The sequence below is a fragment of the Myxine glutinosa genome, chromosome 11 (genome assembly GCF_964187855.1).
Source record: "Myxine glutinosa chromosome 11, kmMyxGlut1.1, whole genome shotgun sequence".
In the NCBI taxonomy this organism is placed as follows: domain Eukaryota; kingdom Metazoa; phylum Chordata; class Myxini; order Myxiniformes; family Myxinidae; genus Myxine; species Myxine glutinosa.
In genome coordinates this window covers 104,466,146-104,490,040 of record NC_136271.1, presented here as the reverse complement: position 1 = coordinate 104,490,040, position 23,895 = coordinate 104,466,146, and the positions used below count along the sequence as shown (strand labels likewise).

The 23,895-nt window shown below is 43.8% G+C and overlaps 1 protein-coding gene and 1 pseudogene across 11 annotated transcripts in view; both read left to right on the top strand.

Annotated features, from left to right (window-relative positions):
• Positions 1-19,164, top strand: part of LOC137437049 (histone-lysine N-methyltransferase SUV39H1) — a 96,206-nt gene extending 77,042 nt beyond the window's left edge. For 9 of the 10 annotated variants that reach the window (XM_068131373.2, XM_068131371.2, XM_078786965.1 and 6 more), the window contains 3 exons: positions 2,023-2,169; positions 3,256-3,385; positions 11,714-12,618. In XM_068131373.2, coding sequence (XP_067987474.2) covers positions 2,023-2,169; positions 3,256-3,385; positions 11,714-11,826 — 390 coding nt within the window. In that variant the 3' untranslated portion in view covers positions 11,827-12,618. Of the gene's footprint in view, positions 1-2,022; positions 2,170-3,255; positions 3,386-11,713; positions 12,619-19,035 lie in introns of those variants that run through there. The other variant, XR_010986418.2, reaches the window with a different exon arrangement.
• Positions 14,821-23,895, top strand: LOC144894202 (uncharacterized; annotated as a pseudogene). The gene is made up of 5 exons (XR_013624876.1): positions 14,821-17,751; positions 19,742-19,810; positions 20,032-20,770; positions 22,137-22,575; positions 23,739-23,895. The product of XR_013624876.1 is annotated as an uncharacterized LOC144894202 (transcript).

The window sequence follows — 23,895 nt, the reverse complement described above, 5'->3', positions numbered from 1 at the left end:
ACGGACAAACAAGAAGACGTCATGCAGAGCATGATACTTGCAAAATCCAACCCCCTCTCCCCCCCCCCCCCCAAAAAGGTTGCAATTGATCCAGCAAATTGTGCATTTCATCAAGATCAAAATTGACTATCCAGATCAAAGCTCGGGTCAAATAAATATATGAATGATCGTTTTAAGGCCATTCTTCCCCGCTAGAGCGGGGGTTAGCCTTGCGGGCCCCATGACAATCATGGTTCCCTGTTTGAGGCAATGTTTTTATGGCCGGATGCCCTTCCTGACGCCAACCCTTGGTCACGCTCTTGACGATGCGCAGGGATACGGTGTACCTATTCTAAACCGGGGTACACACCGTGATCATTCATCCCAGCAAGCTGGTACTCAATTTGCCGACCTCGGAAGGATGACAGGCTGAGTCAACCCCCCTGGCGTTAATTCAGCGATCGACTGGGATTCGAACCCAGGATCCTAGGATCCCAAGCCGGCACCCTAACCGCTAAGCCAACGCCAGGCTTTCATCGGATGAAAATTGATGATTTTAGAAGTTTGACCTAGAGTTGACCTTAGACCTCAAAAATAGTTGGTTTCCTAATTCAGTGAGGCACTATGCCAATGTTCAATTTTCAAGTCAATTGGATGAAAATTGACGGTTTTACAAATGAAAATTTACCTTGAGTTGACCTTTTGACCTCAAAAATAGTTGGTTTTCCTATTTAGTGACTCGATGTGCAAATGATATTCAATTTTCAAGTCAATCGGATGAAAAATGGCGATTTTAGAAATTGGACCTCCAGATGACCTTTAACCTTTGACTTCAAAATCAATAGGCTTCTCAATTGTGACCTCTACAACTCGTCAAGTTTCATGACGATCGGTTTAGAATTGTGACCTGTAAGCGAGTGACAAACAAACAGACAGAATAACCAACGCTTGAACGCAATGTACTTGAAAAATCTTTGATTTTGCAAGTAACAGACAGACAGACAGACAGGGGTGAAAACATAACCTCCATCCACCTTTGGTGACGGAGGTAAAAATGGCTGCCACATAAAATGTGTACAAAGTGATATGCTAAGATAATATAGAATCTTTTAATGTTATTCCATCACAATCCCACAACCAAAGTAAAGTCATAAGATGTCGTGATGGTAGTCCATGAGGAACGTGGTGTCGTATTGTGGTGTCATTCCTTCCTTGTTTGGTTGTTTTTATGCCTCCGCCGACGAAGTCTCCGGAGGCAATATGTTTTCAGGTTGTCTGTCCGTCCGTCCGTGATAGGTTTTCGTTACCGAGATAACTTGAGAACGGCTAAATTTATCTCATTCAAACTTCGTACAGGCATGTATAATGCTGTAAAGATGAAGTGATTCGATTTTGGGGTTAAATGTCAAAGTCTGTAATAGGTCTATAACTTGAGAATAGCTAAAGGGATCCAATTAAAACTTGGTATAGATATGTATAATGATGTAAAGATTAGCTGATTCGATATTGGGGATCCCGAGGTCAGAGGTCATGTCAGGTAAAAATGTGCTACTTTGGGCCCAGCTGAATGGATTTAAATCAAACCTGATACAAGTATTATAATGATGTAATAATGTGGGCGGAGGCATAACAGTCGACGTCGTGACGTCGAAGAGTGCCGTTCTAGTTTTGAAATTTTATACCTCTGTTTTTACTTTTTTAAAACTTTTTTTTTCCCTTGTTTAAATTACAAGTGGGTACTTTTAATTGTTTCCATGAGCTACATTGTCTGATCAAATCTTAATACAAAGCCTGGGAGAAAAAGGAAAAAGCGTTGGGCAGAAATAAAAGTAGAGAGGAGGGTCGGATGTATTGGTTATATGAGAAAGTGTAGGGGTTGTTAGGTGAAGCAATACCTTTTGGTGTTTTTACAAAAGACTGACAATTACATGGAAATTGTGAAAAGTGAATTGTGTGATTAAGTTTTCGAGCTCTTTCATTGATGCGGACATGGGTTGTAGACAAGGCTAGTTTTGGACGTTTGTTCCCCTTTTGTTTCACCAGATAATTACGTCCGATGAGGCGGAACTTCGTGGTGACTTGTACGACTGCCTGGGCACGACATACCTGTTTGATCTTGACTTTTTCAAGGACGAATACACAGTTGATGCCACGTACTATGGAAACATCTCGCACTTTGTGAACCACAGTGTAGGTTTATTACCACCTGGTTAGATTTGCTACATCTGTCTTGTTAATTATTGGTGCATCAGTCATAATTTTATTGTGCAGGAAAACTTAATTTGCCATCGCTTGACAGTGAAGGAATTCTAAAATAAGAAATCCTACCATAACCTTCGTGCTACATGACTTTTGATTTTAGCTAATTTGGGCAGGAACTTGTAATTTTTTTTCCAGGGTGCTGCCGATATCTCGCCTACACTTTGTAAAAGACATGGTGAGATCTTTAATGTTGACAAACGAGCAGTGTCTGCAGATGGGTTGTCCAGCTTAACGTCTATTCGAGGGACGGCCCACACATTAATGCGTCGCCCACCATGCGAAACACCAGGACGGTAGTTTATAGCTGGGTCGAGATTAAAAGGCGATTATGCAAAGCATACTTCTAGGCCTAGGGTATCCTGTTCGCACCAACTTTACATTTTACGCATTTGACAAAAGCAGATTGTAAAACTATACAATATGAATTTTTTTCTTGTGTTAATTTAAATACATACATATATATTTTTGCCAAACAAACTCTCACATCCAGATGGACAAAAGGAAATGTTTATTTTATTTCTCATGAATTTTTATTGTTTATTATGCTTTATGTTCTCACTAAATTCATAGTTCATGATGCTGCCAGCATCGCAGATTCAACAATCATACTGTCTTTAATCTATTCGAAAAGCCTGGTGTTGGTTTAATGGTTAAGGTGGCTGGCTTAAGATCCGAGGAGTTTGAGCTTCTGCCGTGCCATTGAATAACACCAGGTAGGTCGTCTCAACCTGTCATCCTTCTGAGGTCGGCAAAATGAGTACCAGCTTACTGTGGGGGGGTTTGGGGGCGGGGGGCAATGATGCAACCAGCAGCCACAGGCTGCATAAAAATTTATAATATTCCATTAGTGAGGTATCTATTGATGTAAAAGTATACCAATGTCCCAGGCCTCTGTCGTCTATGTGGTTCATGTTGATACTCTTTTATTAATCACAGATAAGAAATAAAGACCGGGTGTTACTCGAGTTTTTTGATTTAAAAAAAAAATTATTTGTTTTATTTGTTTTTGCTCAGTGTGAGCCAAATCTGCAGGTATACAATGTATTTATTAACAACCACGACCTTGGCCTGCCCCGCATTGCATTCTTCACTACCCGTGATGTACGTGTCGGCGAGGAGTTGACGTTCGACTACAACATGAAAGGTGATGTGGATGCCAGTCTTTTGTTACTTTTCTGTGTTCAAGTTTTGTTTATTGTAAACGTCATTTGGGTAAAGGAGAGTCATGATATGACATCACATTTAACGGTAGATAATGTATATTATGATTGTAAATGGATGCTTGAATTGCAGAAAGTGTACACACGGGATTTAATTCAAAGAGATGCAGAATGTAATTAGTAGTTGCACTCATTTGTTTGAAGTTGAATAATAACACTTTTTTATGCAAAATATGGGCTCACAGGAGAATGAGGTGACAGGGAACAAGAAAGAGCAATCAGAGATTGCAGACCCTCACCACAATGTGTTTGTGAGGTGTATTTTGTAGGGTATTTTTGTACATTCTTTCATTATTTTGTACATCCCCACTTTCATCAGACACGCATTTCTTCTTTATAAAACGAAATAAAAACTGAATTCAGTAAAAACCGAATTCAGGATTAGACATTTCATCTTCTTTAAAAAACTGAATTCAGTATGAGATTCCAAATGTATATATTTTTAATGAGGATGTCTTCGGGGTCTTTTGAGTTCTTTGAGAGGGGAGTCTTTTGCATCCTCGGAGTCTTTTGCGTCATCAGGGTCCTATGGCTCTTTTGGGTCATCAGGTTCCTATGGCTCTTTTGGGTCCTTGGGGTCTTTTGTGTATTTTGGGTCATTGGGGTGTTTTGAGTCCTCAGCGTCTTCAGAGTATAAAGGGTATTTTGGGTCTTCTGAGTCCTCAGGATATTTTGGGGGGTCATTAGGTCATTAGGGAGAAGAGGAAGAAGTTGTTTCTTGGGTTTGTTGATCTGGAGAAAGCATTCGATAGGGTTCCACGCAAAGTATTGACATGGGCAATGAGGAAGTTAGGAGTGGAGGAATGGTTGATCAGAGTAGTGATGGCAATTTACAAAAGAGCGTGCACAGCTGTAAGGACGAAGGACGGGAACAGTGGTGAGTTTGAGGTGAAGGTGGGAGTGCATCAGGGGTCGGTACTTAGTCCACTACTATTTGTAGCTGTGATGGAGGTGCTGGCTCAGAACGTAAAGGAGGGATTACCGTGGGAGTTGTATGCAGATGATCTGGTGTTGATTGCGGAAAGTATGGATGGACTGAAGGAAAAGATGAACAAGTGGAAGGAATGTATGCAGACAAAAGGTCTGAAGGTGAATATCGGAAAGACGAAGGTGATGGCAAGTGGTAAAGCATGTGGTGAGGTGGAAAGAACTGGCAAGTGGCCCTGTGCTGTGTGTAGGAAGGGTGTCGGAGTGAACTCCATTCAATGTACAATGTGCGCTGAGTGGGTTCATCAAGAATGTAGTGGTCTGAGAGGGTCATTAATGATTCTGAGAGGTTAATTAACCAGTGTGGCAGCTACATTCAAATGTAAGGTGTGCACAGAGGGAGCTGCAGATGGAGGAAATGTTGAGTTGGATCTTGGAGACGGCGTGAAGCTGGAAGGTGTGAAAACATTTTGCTACCTCGGAGACATGCTGAATGGAGAAGGTGAATCAGACTCGGCAACAGTTGCTAGAGTGAGATGTGCATGGCAGAAGTTTCGGGAACTGAGTGGCGTGCTGATGATGAGGGGTGTCGTTGAAGCTGAAGGGAAAGGTGTATGCTGCATGTGTGAGAAGTGTTATGATTTATGGGAGCGAGACATGGGTAATGAACGTAGAGCAGCAACGAAGGTTGGAAAGGGTGGAAATGCGAATTGTTCGACGGATGTGCGGAGTACCGTTGAGAGAGAGGAAGACAAATGATGAATTGCGAAAGATGATGGGAATAGAGCCTGTGATGGATGCTGTGAAGAGGAACAGGTTGAGATGGTTTGGTCATGTGTTGAGGAAGGATGAAAGTGACTGGTTGAGAAGAGTGATGGAAATGAATATAGAAGGAAGTAGAGGACGGGGAAGACCGAGAAAGACTTGGCTAAAGATGGTGGAAGAAGAAATGCGGGCAAGGGGGTTAACAAGGAGAGATGCAGAAAATAGGGCAAAATGGAGAAGATTGTCATGGGAACCGCAAGGCTAACCCCCGCTCTAGTAGGGAAAATGGCCTTTAAAATGCATGTTGTTGTTGTATTTAGGGTCCTCTGGTTCTTCATGGTATATGAGGATCTCCAGGATATGTTGGGGGTCTTGGTGGTCTTAAAGGTTCTTCAAAGGTCCAATGGGTCTCAGCAGCGCAAAGTGTCAAGAGGTACATTCCGATAGTACATAATTAATAGACGTACACGACCAGTCAACAGTTTTAGAACACCTTAATTTTTCCAGTTTTTATTGAAATTTAAGCAATTCCAGTCCAGTGAATAACCTGAAATGGTACAAAGGTAAGCAGTAAACTGCTCGAAGTTTTAAAAAAAGTTTAGGTTAGAAAAAACGTGAAAATAATGTAAATTGCACAGTTATATTGTAAAAAAAAAAATTGCCTTCTTCAGGGAACAAGTAATGGGTTAACAACTTACAGCTGTTCTGCAGCAGTGTAAGTAAATTAAGCCTTGAAAGTTGAAGCAAACAATTCCTCCAGGTGTCCCAACCTCTGCTGATTACTTGATTACAAACCCCCTGTCTGTATAAAAGCAGTATTGGAACAGACTGTTATTACACCCTTTGAAGCATTATTTGGACAATATTGCACTGCAGGAAGTAGTATATTGCTATCATTAAAAAAAAAACTAAAAAAAAACTTGAGGCCATTTTTCCCCGCAAGCGGGGGTTGGCCTTTTTCGGGGACCGTGGTTGTTGTTGTTTTTTTTGGACCCCTTTTTGAAGCAATGTTTTACGGCCGGATGCCCTTCCTGCCGCCAACCCTTTTTGTCGCCTTTTTACGGCAAACATGGAATTACCAGTGAACTGGTACTCAATTTGCCGACCTCGGAAGGTTGACAGGCTGAGTCAACCCCCCTGGCGTTAATTCAGCGATCGACCGGGATTCAAACCCAGGATCCTAGGATCCTAAACTGGCACCCTAACCGCTAGCCCAACACCAGGGTTCAAGCATTATTTGGACAATATTGCACTGCAGGAAGTAGTATATTGCCATCATAAATTTTTTTTTTTTTAAACCACCTTTAGAGGCCATTTTTCCCCGCAAACAGGGGTTGGCCTTTTTCGGGGACCGTAGTTGTTGTTGTTTTTTTTGGTCCCCTTTTTGAAGCAATGTTTTACATAGCTGCAGGAATATTGCACTGCAGGAAGTAGTATATCGCTATCATAATGGTGAGAAAAAGCTTACTTGCTAACTTGAAAATCACTAACTTGAAAATGTATCGCTAACTTGAAAATCACAATAAACCCAAATTGTTATAAATGTTCGTCTTTCATTAATCATCCACTTTCTAAACTCCCCCCTTGCCCCTCCCCTCCAAATCTCCCCCCTTGCCCCTCCCCTCCTAAACTCTCCCCTTGCCGCTCCCCTCCTAAACCCCCCCTTGCCCCTCCCCTCTTAAACTCACCCCTTGCCCCTCCCATTCAAAACTCCCACCCCCCAACCCCTCCCCTTCTAATCTCCCCCCCAACCATCCCTTCCAAATTCTCCCCCCTCCCACCTCCTCCTCAAAGCTGCCTCCTCCCCACTTCGTCTCCCTTCTATCTCATACCTCCACCTCCCCCAACCTTATAATTTCCTCTGCCCCCCCCCCCCCCCCCTCCTCAAACAACCCCTCACTGTGCCTCATCCCATCACCATCAAACCTTTCATGCTCCTCATCCTTCCCTCTCTTGTAACTCTTCTGTAATCTCTGACACACTATCAACTGCTCTCCCTACCTCCCCCTCTCATCCTTCATCTGACCCTACCCCTCCCCTCCCCTCCCCTGTCCTGCACCCGATGCTCCCCGTCTCTCCTCATTAACGGTATGGACCTCAAACATCTGGGGCCTTCGCTCAAACCTGATTGATCTCTCCATTCAGGTTGCTTCTGACAATCCAGACTTGATCTGCTTAACAGAAACTTTCCTCCTTCAAGATGTCTCTGTTTCCTTAATATCTCTTCCTGGTTACTCCCTCCTCCGGTATGATAGACCTGAGCCTCGTCCTGGTGGTGGGGTTGCTATCTTTATCAAAAACTCTCTTCCTCGCTCTCCTTGCACTGCCCTCTCTCCACCCCACCCCCAGGAGTACCTCTGGCTACGGCTTCCTCTCCGCTCCCACCTTTTGTTCATATGTGTTCTGTACAGTCCTCCAAACAGTGATGACTGCATTTACATCTCGCTGTCTGACAACATGGACCAACGTCTATCAACTCATCCAAACTCTCTCTTCCTCATATGTGGTGACTTCAACTGTCATCATGCCAGCTGGCTGGGTGTGGGTTCCTCTCTCACCAGCCATGGCACCTCAGCAACGGACTTCTGTGACTCATTGGGACTGACACAATCTATCAATTTCCCAACCCGGATCTCAGTCAATGAAGTATCTTCTCTTCTCGACTTGGTTATGTCAAACTTCCCTGCAAATGTCTGCTGCTCTTCTTCTGCTCCAATCGGTTCTTCTGATCATGTGCTTGTTAAAGTGGACATCTCTCTGGCCATTCTCAGAGAGCCTCCTCAGCGCCGATGAGTCTGGCATTTCACTCAAGCTGACTGGCACGGTCTGCAAGCAGCAATCAATCATCTGGACTGGTCTCCCATCTCTACTGCCTCTGACATCAATTCTTCCTGGGAATTCTTCCAAAGCTAACTGCTCTCTCTCATGCACAGATTTATCCCATCTCGTCTTCAGTTGTCTTACCCTTCCTCCCGTCCATGGTACACTGAATCTTGTGGTGAGGCAGTTGCCCTGAAACAACTTGCCTTTGCCTCTTGGAAGGCAAATCCAACTGAAGGCAATCTCAGTTCCTTCCACCAAGCTCGGAACAAGTGTGTGTCTACCCTCAGGAGTGCCAGGAAGCACTATCTCTCCCCACTCAAGATTGAACTCTCAAACCTGTCTCCTTCCTCCAAATCCTGGTGGCGTCTGATCAAATCCATTTCTGGTGTCTGTTCCCCCTCTGCCTCTATCCCCTCCCTTACCTCAAATGCCTACACAGTTGACACCGCACGTGACAAAGCCGAATGCCTCAACTCTGTGTTTGCCTCAAAATCTTGTGTCCCAAACCCATTTCTCTCTCTGTTCCCACCTTTCCCAGTCGAACCCAACTGCTCCTGGACTCTGTGTCCTCTCCTGACAAGGTGGAGAAGTTTTTGCCAAACCTCGACTGATTTTGCCTCGACTGATTCTGGACCAGATGGCATCAGCCCACGGGTGCTAAAATCCTGCTCTGCCGCTCTATCTCACCATCTCTCTGTTCTTTTCACCCTCTCTTTTGCTCAAGGTCATCTGCCCGTATCGTGGAAATCAGCAAACATTACCGCTTTACACAAAAAGGTACAAAAACAGATCCTTGCAACTACAGACCAATCAGCCTGCTCCCAATTATCAGCAAAGTCATGGAATCCATCATTGCTTTGGATATCAAATCCTTCCTCTTCTCCAACGGCTTGATCTCTGATCATCAATTTGGATTCAGACCAGGCCATTCTTCTCTGGACATGCTGCTTCTGCTGTCTCAACAATGGATGGAGGTCGTCAATGCCAAACAGGAAATCAGAGCTGTCTCCCTTGACATATCACGTGGCTTCGATACGGTCTGGCACCCAGCTCTGCTCACCAAACTCTCCTCCTATGGTATCCATCGAAATCTCCACTCATGGCTTGCGGACTTCTTCTCTGGTCATAGGCAACGTGTGGCCCTGAATGGATTTCTCTCATCTCCCCTTACTATTCTGTCTGGAGTTCCCCAAGGTTGTGTGCTGGGCCCTGTGCTATTTCTGGTCTTCATCAATGATCTCTCCGACTCTCTGGAAAATCCTCTCTATCTCGTTGCTGATGACTCCACTATCTGCCGCTCCATTCCTCATCCCTCAGATCGGCAGTCTGCAGCCTCCTCACTCTCTGCAGACCTGGGCAAAATCACAGACTGGTCAAACAAGTGGAACATGTCTTTCAATCCTGACAAATCCCACACTCTTACTATGTCTCTCCAAAAGGACCGACTGGAAAACCCTCCCACCTCCTTTCTCAACAATCCTCTCCAAGAAGTTCTGTCGCTCAAGATTTTGGGTCTCACTATCTGCCATGATCTTTCTTGGGATAACCACATTTCCAAGCTGGCCTCCAAAGCCAGTCACTGACTGGGCATCCTCCGCCATGCGAAGTCCTTCCTTGGCACACCTGAACTCCTCACCACATACAAGGCTTTCATCCATAGCTCAATGGAATACTGTCCCCTCGTCCCCGTCCCCCCCCCCCCTCTGTGCCGGTGCTCCTGCCTCACACCTAGCTCGGCTTCACGCTGTTGAAACCAAAGCTTTCAGAATCATTGGAATCTCCTGCGATGAAGCTAACTCCGAGGGCCTTTCACTCACTCACCGCAGGCAGGTTGGTGGTCTTTCTGTCTTCTACCGACTCCTCTCCGGCCTTGCTCCCCCAGCTCTCTCTGTGCTCTGTCCCCCTAATATTCCTACAGGTCGCACAAGATCTGCCAGCAACCCTCTTCTGGTTAAACTGCCAAAATCTAGGCTCTCTGCTCACCTTCACTCTTTCATTCTCCTTTTCTCCCGCCTCTGGAACAAACTCCCCCACTCCCTTCAATCCCACTCCTCCTTCCAGGTCTTTAAAACAGCTGTTCACCACCATCTCTTATCTTCCCCCATCCAAAACCTTGATCTTTACTACCCCCGCTAATTCACCCCAGATACACTTTTTTTTGAAATTCCAACTTCTTTCCTGGAAGTCCTTGCAGTGTTGATATGTTTTATACCTCTCCCACCTCCCCCCAAGCCCTCCCCCTCCCACATTTCTCTCGATGTCCTTGCTCTCAAATGTTGTGTTTGTGTCCTTCCCCCTCTCTCCCCATCTTGTGTTCCGCTCCTCTTATTTTGTGTTTTATGTGTCGGTTGACTTTTTGTGTGATTAATGTTCGCTCTTTCACGAGCCTCAATCTTGTATACAAAAAAAAAAGAAGGCAATTAACAAAGGAAGACAGACAGTCCATTATAACCCTTAAAAGTGTAGGTCTTTCCTTTGGAGAAATTGCAAAGAAAGCCAAGGTGTCAGTGAGTAGTTTCCTCCACCATCAAAAGGCACTTGTAAACTGGAGGAAACTCTGACAGGAAGAGGTCTGGCAGACCCAAAGCGTCAACAACTTGCGTGATAGGTGGCTCACAGGACAACAGCTTCAAGCACAGCTTAACACTAGTCGAAATAAGCAAGTCAGTTTCAACTGTGAAGAGAGGACTTCAAGCTGCAGGTTTGACAGGTCTAGTGGCAGTAAGAAAGCCATTGCTAAGATGGCAAAATAAGAAAAGGAGGCTTGCCTGGGCCATGAAGCACCGCCAGTGGACTACTGAAGACTGGAAGAAGGTCTTATGGACCGATGAATCAAAATTTGAAATTTCTGGCTGCCAGACCATACAACCAATCATATTGAAGTTTTAAACACGTGTTCCACTTCACGACTACGACATTACTTTGAAGTTTCACATTGATCTGGACTGACAGATCTGAAGCGGTTCAAGAGATATAATTTTAAAAAGATTTTCGTTCAATCCAATATGGCCACCAAACCATCTGACGTATGAATTATTCAAGGACAGAATAGTATACACAAGGAATAGAACATATGTGTGAAGTTTTCGTTCGATCTGTTCTGCCGTTCTGGAGGAGTAGCTTTTCAGTTTTATTTTTCAAAAAATCATTGCCGCCAAACCATGTGACTGACCTATGACGTCATGGTCACAGAATGTTATGTTCATCATGAGTATGCGATCATGCATGTAATGTTTTGCCTCGATCTGTTTAGCCATTTAGGAGAAAGTGTTTTTAGTGGTTTTTAAGGCTTTTGTGTTAAAACAAATATGGTGGCCGAACCACTTGACTGATGACGTCATTATTTTTTTTTCTCTCCACCAATTTATCCCGAGATGATGTTGAAAAAATTTCATATTCATCGGATGGAGTTTTGTACTTGTCAAATTATGGCGTCATAATGGAGGCACCTATGACATCATCATTAACATATTTTATTCCCCATGGAGAGTTCTTTACAATGAGCCATGTCTCAATTTTTTCTACGCAGCATTTTCGGAGATATAGAGGTTTAGGTAGTTTTAGGATGGACAGACAGACACTCTTGTTTTATAATACAGTTGGTTGTGGGTTCGGGTTGTTGGGATGACATTCATTCAATGAGACTGGAATATGATGTAAATGAGAAGCACATTTAAATTTATTTAAGCACAATACTTGTAATAAAATTTTGCTGATGGATTATATTGTTTTTGCAGTAGCAGATCACCTGTCGACACCACCCAACGGAAATGTCTGCAGTCCAGGTAGACAGCGCTTACGGATCCCCTGCAAATGCGGCTCTGAAAACTGTCGCAAATGGCTTGTCTGAGCCTGAAGAAAGGCAGACCAGCTTGCAAAGCTCGCTCCACAATAATTGGATTTCTGGGTGAGTGAGTGATGGTGGTTTTAACATTAGTCTCCAATGCTGTGTACCACATTATAAGGTGGTGGTCTTGTGACATTCTAATGTTGACAATGTAAAAATACGTTTGCTTTATCCAAGTGCAAAAGTGCCATCTATTTAAAAGCACTCCATCACAGATTTTGTGAACAAACGGCACTTTTGGTGGACAATCTCTTGTTTTAACATCATGCTCAAATAAGCTGTTGTAAAGAAATTAAGTGAAACTCCACTTTGGCTAGTTGAAGTCCTATTATGGCCACGTGAGAACTGCAGTTCAAAATGTGCAGCTCAAACCTGCTGATCATGCGATGCATGACTGTCCACAGAATGTGTGCTGTGTCCACATCATTAATTTTTGTTGTTGTTGTTGTTATAAGCGTACTTTTGTAAATATGGCCAATTAACATCCTATGAATTTTTTTTAATTTTATCCATTTGTTTTTCTTTTATGACTGAATACCAAAGGGGAATAGATCTTGCATGGTGTTTTCTCACAGCCATGCCCTTTTTGTCGCTTTTAACAATGTTTTGTAGCCCGTTGCTTCTTATTGGCTAAGTGGTTTGTTTTGTAAAATTTGGGAAGAGAGAGAGAGTTGAACCCGTATTGTTATGTGACATGACCAATTATGTGCATAGTTTGATGAGCTGCAGTGTCCCCATATGACCCATAACGCAGTTGCATGAAAGGTCATCGATGAAATAAAACCGAAAAAAACATGGTGTTTGTTTGTTTGTCTTCAACCGTGATTGCCCGCTAGTTTGATGCCTCTACTCGGCAAGATGTAAGTACGCCCATCAAGTATATACGACAACGCAAGTGTAAGAGTATCAAATATGTACTGTTTGAACGGAGTACTTCTATTAATACATAGATAATGTACTATAGTATTATAATTACATACTATCACATGGTTTGGCAGCTACATTGGATTGAACGAAAATCTTTATAAAATAATATCTCTTGAACCGCTTCATTGGTCCATGTGAAGCTTCAAAGTAATGTCGTAGTCGTAAAGCAGAACAAGTGTTTAAAATTTGAATATTATTGGTTTTGCGGTCTGGCAGCCAGAAGTTGTTATTGTTTGAAGAAGAAACTCTGCGGTATTATCTTCTCCAGCTATGTGAGTTTTCAACATAACTATTAATTCGGTACTGTTTGTAGTCGGTGACATCCTGTCTATTAATTACGTACGTCTATTAATTATGTACTGTTGTATTTAAATTACATACTATTGGATGTAAAAAAGGCCAATAATTACATACTATTGGACTGTAAAAAAAGGCCAATAATTACATACTATTGGACTGTAAAAAAGGCCAATAATTACACATTGGACTGTAAAAAAGGCAAATAATTACACATTGGACCAGTGGTTCCAAACCTTTTTTCTGTCGTTTCCCCCTTCAACCAGTTCAACCGTCTGGATTTCCCCCCACCCCTCCCCCCCCCCCCCCCCTTATATATATATATGAACAAGGAAAAAAGTAGCCAAAACACAAAAGTTATTCGCTTAATAACATAAATAACATTAAAATGTAGCAACACACACACCCACACACTCCTACACATACATACAAACCTACAAGTTTCCCCCCTGGAATCCTAAAATTTCCCCCCAGGGGGAAATTTCCCCCAAGTTGGGAAATGCTGCATTGGACTGAAAAAAAAAAAAGGGCCAATAATTACACATTGGACTGTAAAAAAAAAAAGGCCAATAATTACACATTGGACTGTAAAAAGACTGTAAAAAAAAAAAAAGGGCCAATAATTACACATTGGACTGTAAAAAAAAAAAGGCCAATAATTACACATTGGACTGTAAAAAGACTGTAAAAAAAAAAAAAAAGGGCCAATAATTACACATTGGACTGTAAAGAAGGCCAATACTTGCATACTATTGCAGCCAATATTTATTGTCAACATACTTGTCTAAAACAATTTTTTTTCTAAGTAACAAACAAGCAGGTGTGAAAACATAACCTCCATCCACCTTGAGTGGTGGAGGTAATAATTACATACTATTGGAACATGAGCAAGTCGATAATTATGTCCTGCTTAACCGTGAGTACAGCTATTAGGCTGAAAAAAAATATATTGCTGGTCTCTGGTCAGACCACAGTTCCAGAATTGATGCGGCGATGCGGTTTTTTTTTTCTTTCTTCTTTTTGAAAAGCATGGATTGCACATTTAAAGGTGTTGTTTTTTGTGTCCTCATGCCTTGCGGTCCTCACCTGCCGTGGCGCCGTCCAGAGAGAAATTAAAGATAGCCAATGGGACTGGTAGGCCTTTTTGTAAATAATGAACACAAGCTTAAGTTATTTTAAAATGTATTTATTCTGAAAATCATTAAGTTCTTCAAGCATATTATAGATTGCCATTTCGTTCTCGAGATCGCCTCGCCGTACCGTCAAACATTCCAATGCGTCGATCGCGTCAACACTGCGCATGCGCAAGTGGTCTAACAGGCTGATGGTCTCCCACAATCTCTTCTCCCAGTCCACCAGATTATCACAGACACTTACAACTTCATGACAAACGAGATAGAATCCAGGCCTAACGAGACCACCCGCAGCTCTTGGCCTTCTGGTTGCTTCACACGAACCCGACAAAGAACGTCTTCGTTTCAATAAATGACAATATCCAGCGCTATTCTTACCCCAATTTCAGAAGCTCTGGCACAGACAACTTGGTTGTAGCCTTTACCCCATCCAGTAAACCCTTAAATATCGCGGGCTTGATTTGTCGGGAAACCGCCTTGTTTACCGATTTAGTTATCGCGGGGATTAATTTAGATCAATTGCAGTTTTTGAGCTGTGATGGTTATCTCACACAAGTAGGCTCCAATGTGAAAATGTAATGTCTCACACTAGGAGGTTAATAATGGAATAATGATAGCCAAAAGTGTTTATTTTAATCTTATTTATTCACTGGTTTACAGAACTGCAGAACGACATATAAGAAACACATCGACAGATTACAAAGGAAAATGATTTCATCGTTTAATAGGGTAAGAATGGTGGGGACAAGGGGGCAGGTTTCATCAACTCTGAACGCTTTATGTACTTCAACACAGCAAGAGACTTGATTGTAAAGCAATTTATATTTAGTTTACATGTTTATTCGTCCCCGTTGGACATAGTCCGAAATGGGGGCTGATGGATTGGGTATCGTCTGTCCATCCGCAACCATATCTCAGATGTATGGACCGATTTTGTTCATACTTGGTACAAACAGAAAACATGGTATACATATGCACATCATTTTGTTTCCCGATGCGATCAAAGATGAGCATCTGGCAGCCATTTTAGTTGTTAAAAAAAACCCAATGGTTAACACGTGCTCAATCATTTCTCGGACATGCATTCACCAATCTTGTTCGCACTTAGCACACAGATAATGAATGAATCATGTACAGTATTTTTGAGATTAGATCCAAGATTGCCGACTGGTGGCCATTTTGTTGCTTAAGCGTGTCCCCAACCATTTGTTGGACATGCATGGACCGATTTTGTTCAAACTTGGCAAAGAAGCAATACATGAGCATTTACATACGCAGAAGATTTTGTTTTGTAATCTGACCAGATATGGCCAACTGACAGCCTTTAACTCTGTACAGGAAAATTACTAAAACCATGAGGGCCCTACATTTTATGGCTCATTGTTTCAATTGTGATGTTTACTTTTTTTAGCTGCCACCCACCTTCCTCTATATTTTCTCGAAGCCCAGAAACCTTCCTGGGATTTCCTACTTCGTGCACGGAAGCACATCAACTTTTATTACAACACAGCATATACTTCATTCAGTAAATATTATTCATACAAAATCCACCAGAATTCTCCGCAAACTCCTAATGCAAGATAAATGTCAGTATTGCATCATTGTTTGTTTATTTGCCTTCAGTAGCTCTATTTAAAAGGAAGGCTCACATCAAACTTTATCGATCATATATAAAAATAAAATAAATACCTATAAAATTGTGCATCGCCATAGTCACCACACCAACTGCAGATACCAACTTCAAAGTTGCTTATGCCTGCCACTCCAGGGCTTGATAAGTGATATTTTTGTTGTGGAGTTAATTTGTACAAAACCATTCACCACAAAATAATCTTTCATTCCCTTTTCAAATAGTTTGTGGGTGTGACTTGCGCTGGAGTAAATAAATCGAAATTGGATTGCCAGCTGTTCGGCACGCGTGCTTGCATGAGCCAATGAATAAATGATGCTTTTCATACAGAGTCCCAATTATTCATCAATCCACTGCCCTGAAGTAAAATGCTGCTGTTAACTGAGGGGGAAACTATAAATAAATAAAATTCCACTACAGACATGGTTGAAAAGGTTTAAAATAGGACTGAGGGTCCCAAAGCCCAACTGGATCAGGAGCAAGTCACTCAAACCCCCTCAGACCCACAAACCGCCCCCATACACCCCCTTAACGAGCGCAGATTTTGATGCGGTGAAGACACCCTCGTTAGGCACCAGATATAAAGCTTGTGGCCATGTTTCATCGAAATCGTGTTTAGTTCAAGTGATAATGACTGAAGTGTTTACAGACCCACTGGCTCACTCACTGACATTGCTCGATTGCATAAGCTCACCAGACGAAAGTCCAGTTGAGCGAAAAATTAATTGGCAAACACTCCCCACCCCTCCCAGAGCCAGCAATTTATAGAAGTCTTTGGTTTTGGTTGGGGAGGAGGGGGTACAGCTTCCAGAGGCCGGGCACTGTCAGATGACCCCTGTGATCCAGGTACAGTTCCTTTATGGCCGGCATTCCCATCAATCTGAGTGCGTACTGATTTTTTTTAGTCGTGCTGGAGGCCATTACATCGGCCTCACTTGGGAAAATGGCGGGGAGAGCTGCAGACATGGGGACGGGGAGAGCTCCAGACACGACTTTGGCTTGTGACCCAACCGAAGACGGCGAAATTTCAGATTTGCCATGGCCTCACCGATTGCGTTACGAAAAGCTGCTGTGTGAAAACGAAGATCTCAAACGAAAGCTCACATGTTGCATCAACTTGGGAACCTTTCTTGGTGAATCGCAAATGGAGGTGTCGAGACTGCAGAAGTTAGTGGAGAACCTCAAACAGGAAAATTCTCTTCTAAAGACACCGCCTCATGACGAACCCCCCCAGCAGAATCGAGAATCTATTTGTGCCACGACCACCGACTCGTTTGTTTTCGAGAGCAATAAGTCAGAAGAGCAACTGGAGCCTTGCACGTTTGAAAAGAAGACTTCTGTACCTCAAAGCACGGTACTGCAGCAGTTGTTTGACAACATATCCATGGACGGAGGGAACCTAATGCAGCAGATGCAGCGCGTTGAGAATTCCCTGAGCCACTGTGCTACACAGTTTAAAAAAATCATCTCCCAATACAGCTGGTGCCACAGTCGCATCGGGATTCACACAGGAAACCCAAGGACTAGCAGAGCATGACATCATTACTCGATTCGGGATCTTGGCTATGGAATTCCATCGTCTTGCGAGCATCGTGCACAAGAGCAAAAAGTGAACTGCCGGCTTGCAGACCCTTTGCGAGCGTTTGGTGAAAGAAAATGGAGAGCTGAGAGAGAGGCTTGAGAAAGGGATGGACCCACAAGTTTGTGCAAAAGCAAGCAGGCAATCATCAGAAGACAGCAGACAATGTCTGCACGGTCACACAGACAGAAACGGGGATGATGTTGATCCCGCAGACTTTGTGTTGAACAAGCCGGCAGAAATGAAGGGCGCGGTTGGGTTTGTAAATCTGCTGGATGTAAACAAGCAGTGGGATGAACAGTTCCGGAAAATAAAGATTCAATATGAGAGCCAGGCCTTTAAATGGATTGACTGGATGGAATGAAGACCGGCCATCTTTAAATTCCAAAGGAAATGGATTTAGTACCTCATTAAATATCATTTGTTACCCGGTGTGTACCCCGGTTTCGAATAGGTACTGTATCCCTGCGTGTCGTAAGAAGCGACTAAAAGGGTTGGCGTCAGGAAGGGCATCCGGCCATAAAAACATTGCCTCAAGAAGAGAACCATGACAATTACAACCACACATGGGCAGGGTACAGCCCGAAGTACCCCGTGGGGGACCCCACTCCCTCATCAAAACTCATGGTGGGGAACCCGATCGAAGCAAGGGTGGAAATCACTCCATTTATGACGACGAAACGTCTGATGCCCGACGTGGAGATCAGTTTGAGGTTTGGGACATGGAATGTAGGGACAATGACAGGGAGATCAGGAGAAGTGGTGGAAGTATTAGTCAGAAGAAGAGTGGACATATGTTGTGTGCAGGAGACGAGATGGAAGGGAAGTGGTGTGAGAATGGTGAAGGGTAGGCAGGGACAGAAATACAAGTTTGTGTGGCAAGGGTGCCCAGAAGGCGTGAATGGTGTTGGTGTCCTGTTTTCTGAGGAGGTTGCAGACAGTGTGGTGAGTGTGACTAGAGTGAGTGATAGGTTGATGATGGTGAAAATGATGATTGGAAAGCTCTTGGTGAACGTCATCTCGGGATATGCTCCGCAGGTTGGTCGGAGAGATGAAGAGAAGGACAAGTTCTGGTGTGCGATAGAGAAGCTTATGGAAAACGTGAAAGATGAGGAAGTTGTTGTGGTAGGAGGAGACCTAATTGTCCAGGAACCAGAATCTGCTCAAAATGGTTTCGTGCAACACCCACTACACAGTTGGTTTGTCACTTCCAGGTGATTGGGGAACATCTTTCGAACAAATCCAGCCCTGATGTGCAGTTGAATTGTGGCAGCAACAATAAATGGCAGCCACTTTTCTCTGAGGGGGGTGGTGTTCGAGGCGTAAATCTGAGATTTGGCGGATTTCATTTATTTATTTTTTCTCTTAGCCCCTACAGGCAAGATACATCCAATTTTGTTGTGAAAGTTTCAGTCATGAGTATGAGACATCTATATGTGTATGTTATAAAATAGTTTTATATTTCGCATGTCATAGCTGTTCATATAATTATGCAAAAATAATATCGCCTAATTCGAGGAATTCCAGAAATTTCCAAATATTTTGCTATCAAAACATTTTACACAGTTGTCTATGCGTTGAAATAGTATTGATGTGATGAAATATCATATTATTGTTGACATGAAACTGCACTTTGTATTTTGCAGTTGTCTGAATAAGAAGCAAGGAACATAACAACCTAAGCATGGCGAGCGAGAGTAGTGCAGAGGAATCTTTCCCACTTCGACCACAAAAACGCATGAAACTAATCGATTGGAAAAAATGCATCATCTGCCAAACAAGCACAGCTTCAGATTTAAGGAAAGCAGGTGATGAAGGAATTACAAAGTTTGTATCAGCTGCAAAATACAGACGTGATGAAACCTACCAACGTCTCGAGACTTCTATTGAAACGTTGCACACTATGGAAACTGTTTGGCATCGTGCATGTTACCAGTCGTACACAAGCTCACACAATCTTTAGTATGTCCATGGAAAGCCAGCAGAGGATTGCTATTTTGAAGGACGTTGACGAAAGTACAACCCGGCCGAGAAGTTCAGCACCTGCTGTGGACTGGTCGTTGTGTCTCTTCTGTCAACGCAAGTACCATGGAAAGAGCAAGGTACTGTACAATATTACAACGTTTGATGCGTGTACCGCAATACAGCAATCAGCATATGTAAAGGGAGACGACGACATGCTTACCAAGATAGGTGGCATTGACCTGATAGCTGCTGAGGCTAAATACCACAACCCATGTAAAGCTCAGTATATAAGCAAAGCGAACCTCAAGTACCATGCACACAAGGAAGAGAAGCGCACATAAGATGTCTATTCAGATGCCTTTACTAAGCTCATGTCCTCGGTTGAAGTAGACATCCAGCGAGGAAAGACTTATGAGCTCACCAGCCTTCTTGCAAAGTACAAGACTATTCTGACAGGTATGGATGTTAAAACAGCAGATAGCTATACCAGCCAGAGACTCAAGCTAAGGCTCCAGAATCACTTCAAGGACAGTGTGGTTTTTCATCAACAGCAGGATCAAAGCAAATCCCAATTAGTGTACTCCAGCAAGATCTCATTATGTGAAGTTATCAACGCCGCTCATTTGAGAGACAAACTGCAACTACTGATACAGCATACGTTACCCATGACGATGCAGACGCTGGGCCGATGAGCACCATTTACCATGCTGCTCAGATCATCAGGACCGATTTGAAGGACTGTGCAGGCATCCAAATTCGCCCATTGAGTCTTCATGATCTAAATCTGAGGAGTTCCAAGGACATGCTACTAGAAAGTCTATATAACTTCCTGTGCTGTGTCATCTGCAAGGAATCAGCTCCACCACCATACACTGAGGATAACCCTAATGCAGCAGATGAACGTCATGTTATAATGCTTGGCCAAGATATTGGACACAGCGCTTTACATGGCAGAGTAAAAACACCCAAGCATGTAAGTCTCGCCATGTCAGAACGCCACCTGACTGGTTCGAAACAAGTCATCAACATACTCAACCGCATGGGCCACTGTTCATCTTATGAAGAAGATGAAGCAGTCGATACCAGCCTAGCTATGGAAGTTGTTGCCAAGTCCAATCTTCTGGATGTTGTCACCCCATCAAACATCTGGCCAGGTGTGTTCATACAAGCAGCTGCTGACAACAATGATATAAATGAAGAAACGTTAGATGGTCAGCACACAACCCTTGCCACAACTCTTGTGTTGTATCAGCAGGGACAGTTTGGTCCACAACCACAGAGGAAGTCATATGCAGACCACTCAGGAAAACGACGCACATTAGATAACCCAGCAGCATGCCAAGCCATGCTGGAATGCAGTACCTATGGGGAAAAACCAGCAGGCACACCATTTCTTAATGCAGTCAAACAAGAGTGGTACACCAGTGGAAGTTACCTGGATGACAATGCTAGCTACCCCCTTAATATAAAAGTGGCTGCCATTCATTCATTCATTCCACAATTTAACTGTACATCAGGGCTGGATTTGTTCTACAGATGTATCCCAAGCACCCTGAAATGACAAACCAACTGTGTAGTGGGTGTTGCACGAAACTCATTTTCTAGGCCTCTCTTGAAAACTGGCTCCTGGACTATCATACAGAGTCCCAATTATTCATCAATCCACTGCCCTGAAGTAAAATGCTGCTGTTAACTGAGGAGGAAACTATAAATTAAAAAAAATCCCACTACAGACATGGTTGAAAAGGTTTAAAATCGGACTGAGGGTCCCGAAGCTCAACTGGATCAGGAGCAAGTCACTCAAACCCCCTCAGACCCACAAACCGCCCCCATACACCCCCTTAACGAGCGCAGATTTTGATGCGGTGAAGACACCCTCGTTAGGCACCAGATATAAAGCTTCTGGCCAAGTTTCATCGAAATCGTGTTTAGTTCAAGTGATAATGACAAGTGTTTACAGACCCACTGGCTCACTCACTGACATTGCTCGATTGCATAAGCTCACCAGACTAAAGTCCAGTTGAGCGAAAAATTAATTGGCATACACCCCCCACCTCTCCCAGAGCCAGCAATTTATAGAAGTCTTTGATTTTGGTTGGGGAGGAGGTACAGCTTCCGGAGGCCGGGCACTCAGTCAGATGACCCCTGTGATCCAGGTACAGTTCCTTTATGGCCGGCATTCCCATCAATCTGAGTGCGTACTGATTTCTTTAGTCATGCTGGAGGCCATTACATCGGCCTCACTTGGGAAAATGGCAGGGAGAGCTGCAGGCATCGGGACGGGGAGAGCTCCCGACACGACTTCGGCTTGTGAACCGACCGAAGACGGCGAAATTTCAGATTTGCCATGGCCTCACCGATTGCGTTACGAAAAGCTGCTGTGTGAAAACTAAGATCTCAAACGAAAGCTCACGTGTTGCACCAACTTGGGAACCTTTCTTGGTGAATCGCAAGTGGAGGTGTCGAGACTGCAGAAGTTAGTGGAGAACCTCAAGCAGGAAAATTCTCTTCTAAAGGCACCTCCTCATGACGAACCCCCCCAGCAGAATCGAGAATCGATTTGTGCCACGACCACCGACTCGTTTGTTTTCGAGAGCAATAAGTCAGAAGAGCAACTTGAGCCTTGCGCGTTTGAAAAGAAGACATCTGTACCTCAAAGCACGGAACTGCAGCAGTTGTTTGACAACATATCCATGGACTGAGGGAACCTAATGCAGCAGATGCATCGCGTTGAGGATTCCCTGAGCCACTGTGCTACACAGTTTTAAAAATCATCTCCCAATACAGCTGGTGCCACAGTCACATCGGGATTCACACAGGAAACCCAAGGACGAGCAGAGCATGACATCATTACTCGACTCGGGATCTTGGCTATGGAATTCCATCGTCTTGAGAGCATCGTGCACAAGAGCAAAAAGCGAACTGCCGGCTTGCAGACCCTTTGCGAGCGTTTGGTGAAAGAAAATGGAGAGCTGAGAGAGAGCCTTGAGAAAAGGATGGACCCACAAGTTTGTGCAAAAGCAAGCAGGCAATCATCAGAAGACAGCAGACAAGGTCGGCATGGTCACGCAGACAGAAACGAGGATGATGTTGATCCCGCAGACTTTGTGTTGAACAAGCCGGCAGAAATGAAGGGTGCCATTGGGTTTGTAAATCTGCTGGATGTAAACAAGCAGTGGGATGAACAGTTCTGGAAAATAAAGATTAAATATGAGAGGCAGGCCTTCAAACGGATTGACGGGATGGAATGAAGACCAGCCATCTTTAAATTCCAAAGGAAATGGATTTAGTACCTCATTAAATATCATTTGTCACCCGGTGTGTACCCCGGTTTAGAATAGGTACACCATATCCCTGCGTGTCATAAGAAGCGACTGAAAGGGTTTGGCGTCAGGTAGGGCATCCGGGCATAAAAACATTGCCTCAAAAAGAGAACCATGACTATTACAACCACATATGGGCAGGGTACAGCCCGAAGTACCCCACTCCCTCTCATCAAAACTCAAGGTGGGGAACCCGATCGAAGCAAGGGTGGAAATAACTCCATTTATGACGATGAAACGTCTGATGCCCGACGTGGAGATTGGTTTCTGAGGTTTGGGACATGGAATGTAGGGACAATGACAGGGAGATCAGGAGAAGTGGTGGAAGTATTGGTCAGAAGAAGAGTGGACATATGTTGTGTGCAGGAGACGAGATGGAAGGGAAGCGGTGTGAGAATGGTGAAGGGTAGGCAGGGACAAATACAAGTTTGTGTGGCAAGGGTGCCCAGAAGGCGTGAATGGTGTTGGTGTCCTGTTTTCTGAGGAGTTTGTAGACAGTGTGGTGAGTGTGACTAGAGTGAGTGATAGGTTGATGATGGTGATAATGATGATTGGAAAGCTCTTGGTGAACGTCATCTCGGGATATGTTCCGCAGGTTGGTCGGAGCGATGAAGAGAAGGACAAGTTCTGGTGTGCGATAGAGAAGCTTATGGAAAACGTGAAAGATGAGGAAGTTGTTGTGGTCGGAGGAGACCTAAATTGATATGTGGGAAGGAGTATGGATGGTTTTGAGGGAGTTCATGGGGGTTACAGATATGGTGTGATAAATGGAGAAGGTGAAAGGATTTTGGAGTTTGCTGATGGAGCTGATTTGTTGATTTGTAATACTCAGTTCCAGAAAGAGGATAATAAGCTTGTTACATACACGTCAGGTTGGTCGACGACAACCGTTGCTGGTGCGTAGGCGAGATAGGGGGCACCTCCGGGACACAAAGGTGATCCCGGAGGAGGAGGCTGTTTCACAGCACCACTTGGTTGTCTGCGACATAAGGGTGAAAGGTGCGAGGAGAGCTCGGCGGGTGAAGTACCAACCGAGAATGAAGGTGTGGAGGTTGAAAGAGGTGACAGTGAGGGAGGCATTAAAAGAGAGGCTGAGTATGGTTGAGGATGATGTGGTTGAGCTTGAAAGTGGTTGAATGTCAATGAAAGATAGTCTGTTGGGAGCCGTTGGTGAGGTATATGGATGGACAAAAGGACCACCGAGGCACTCGGAAACAT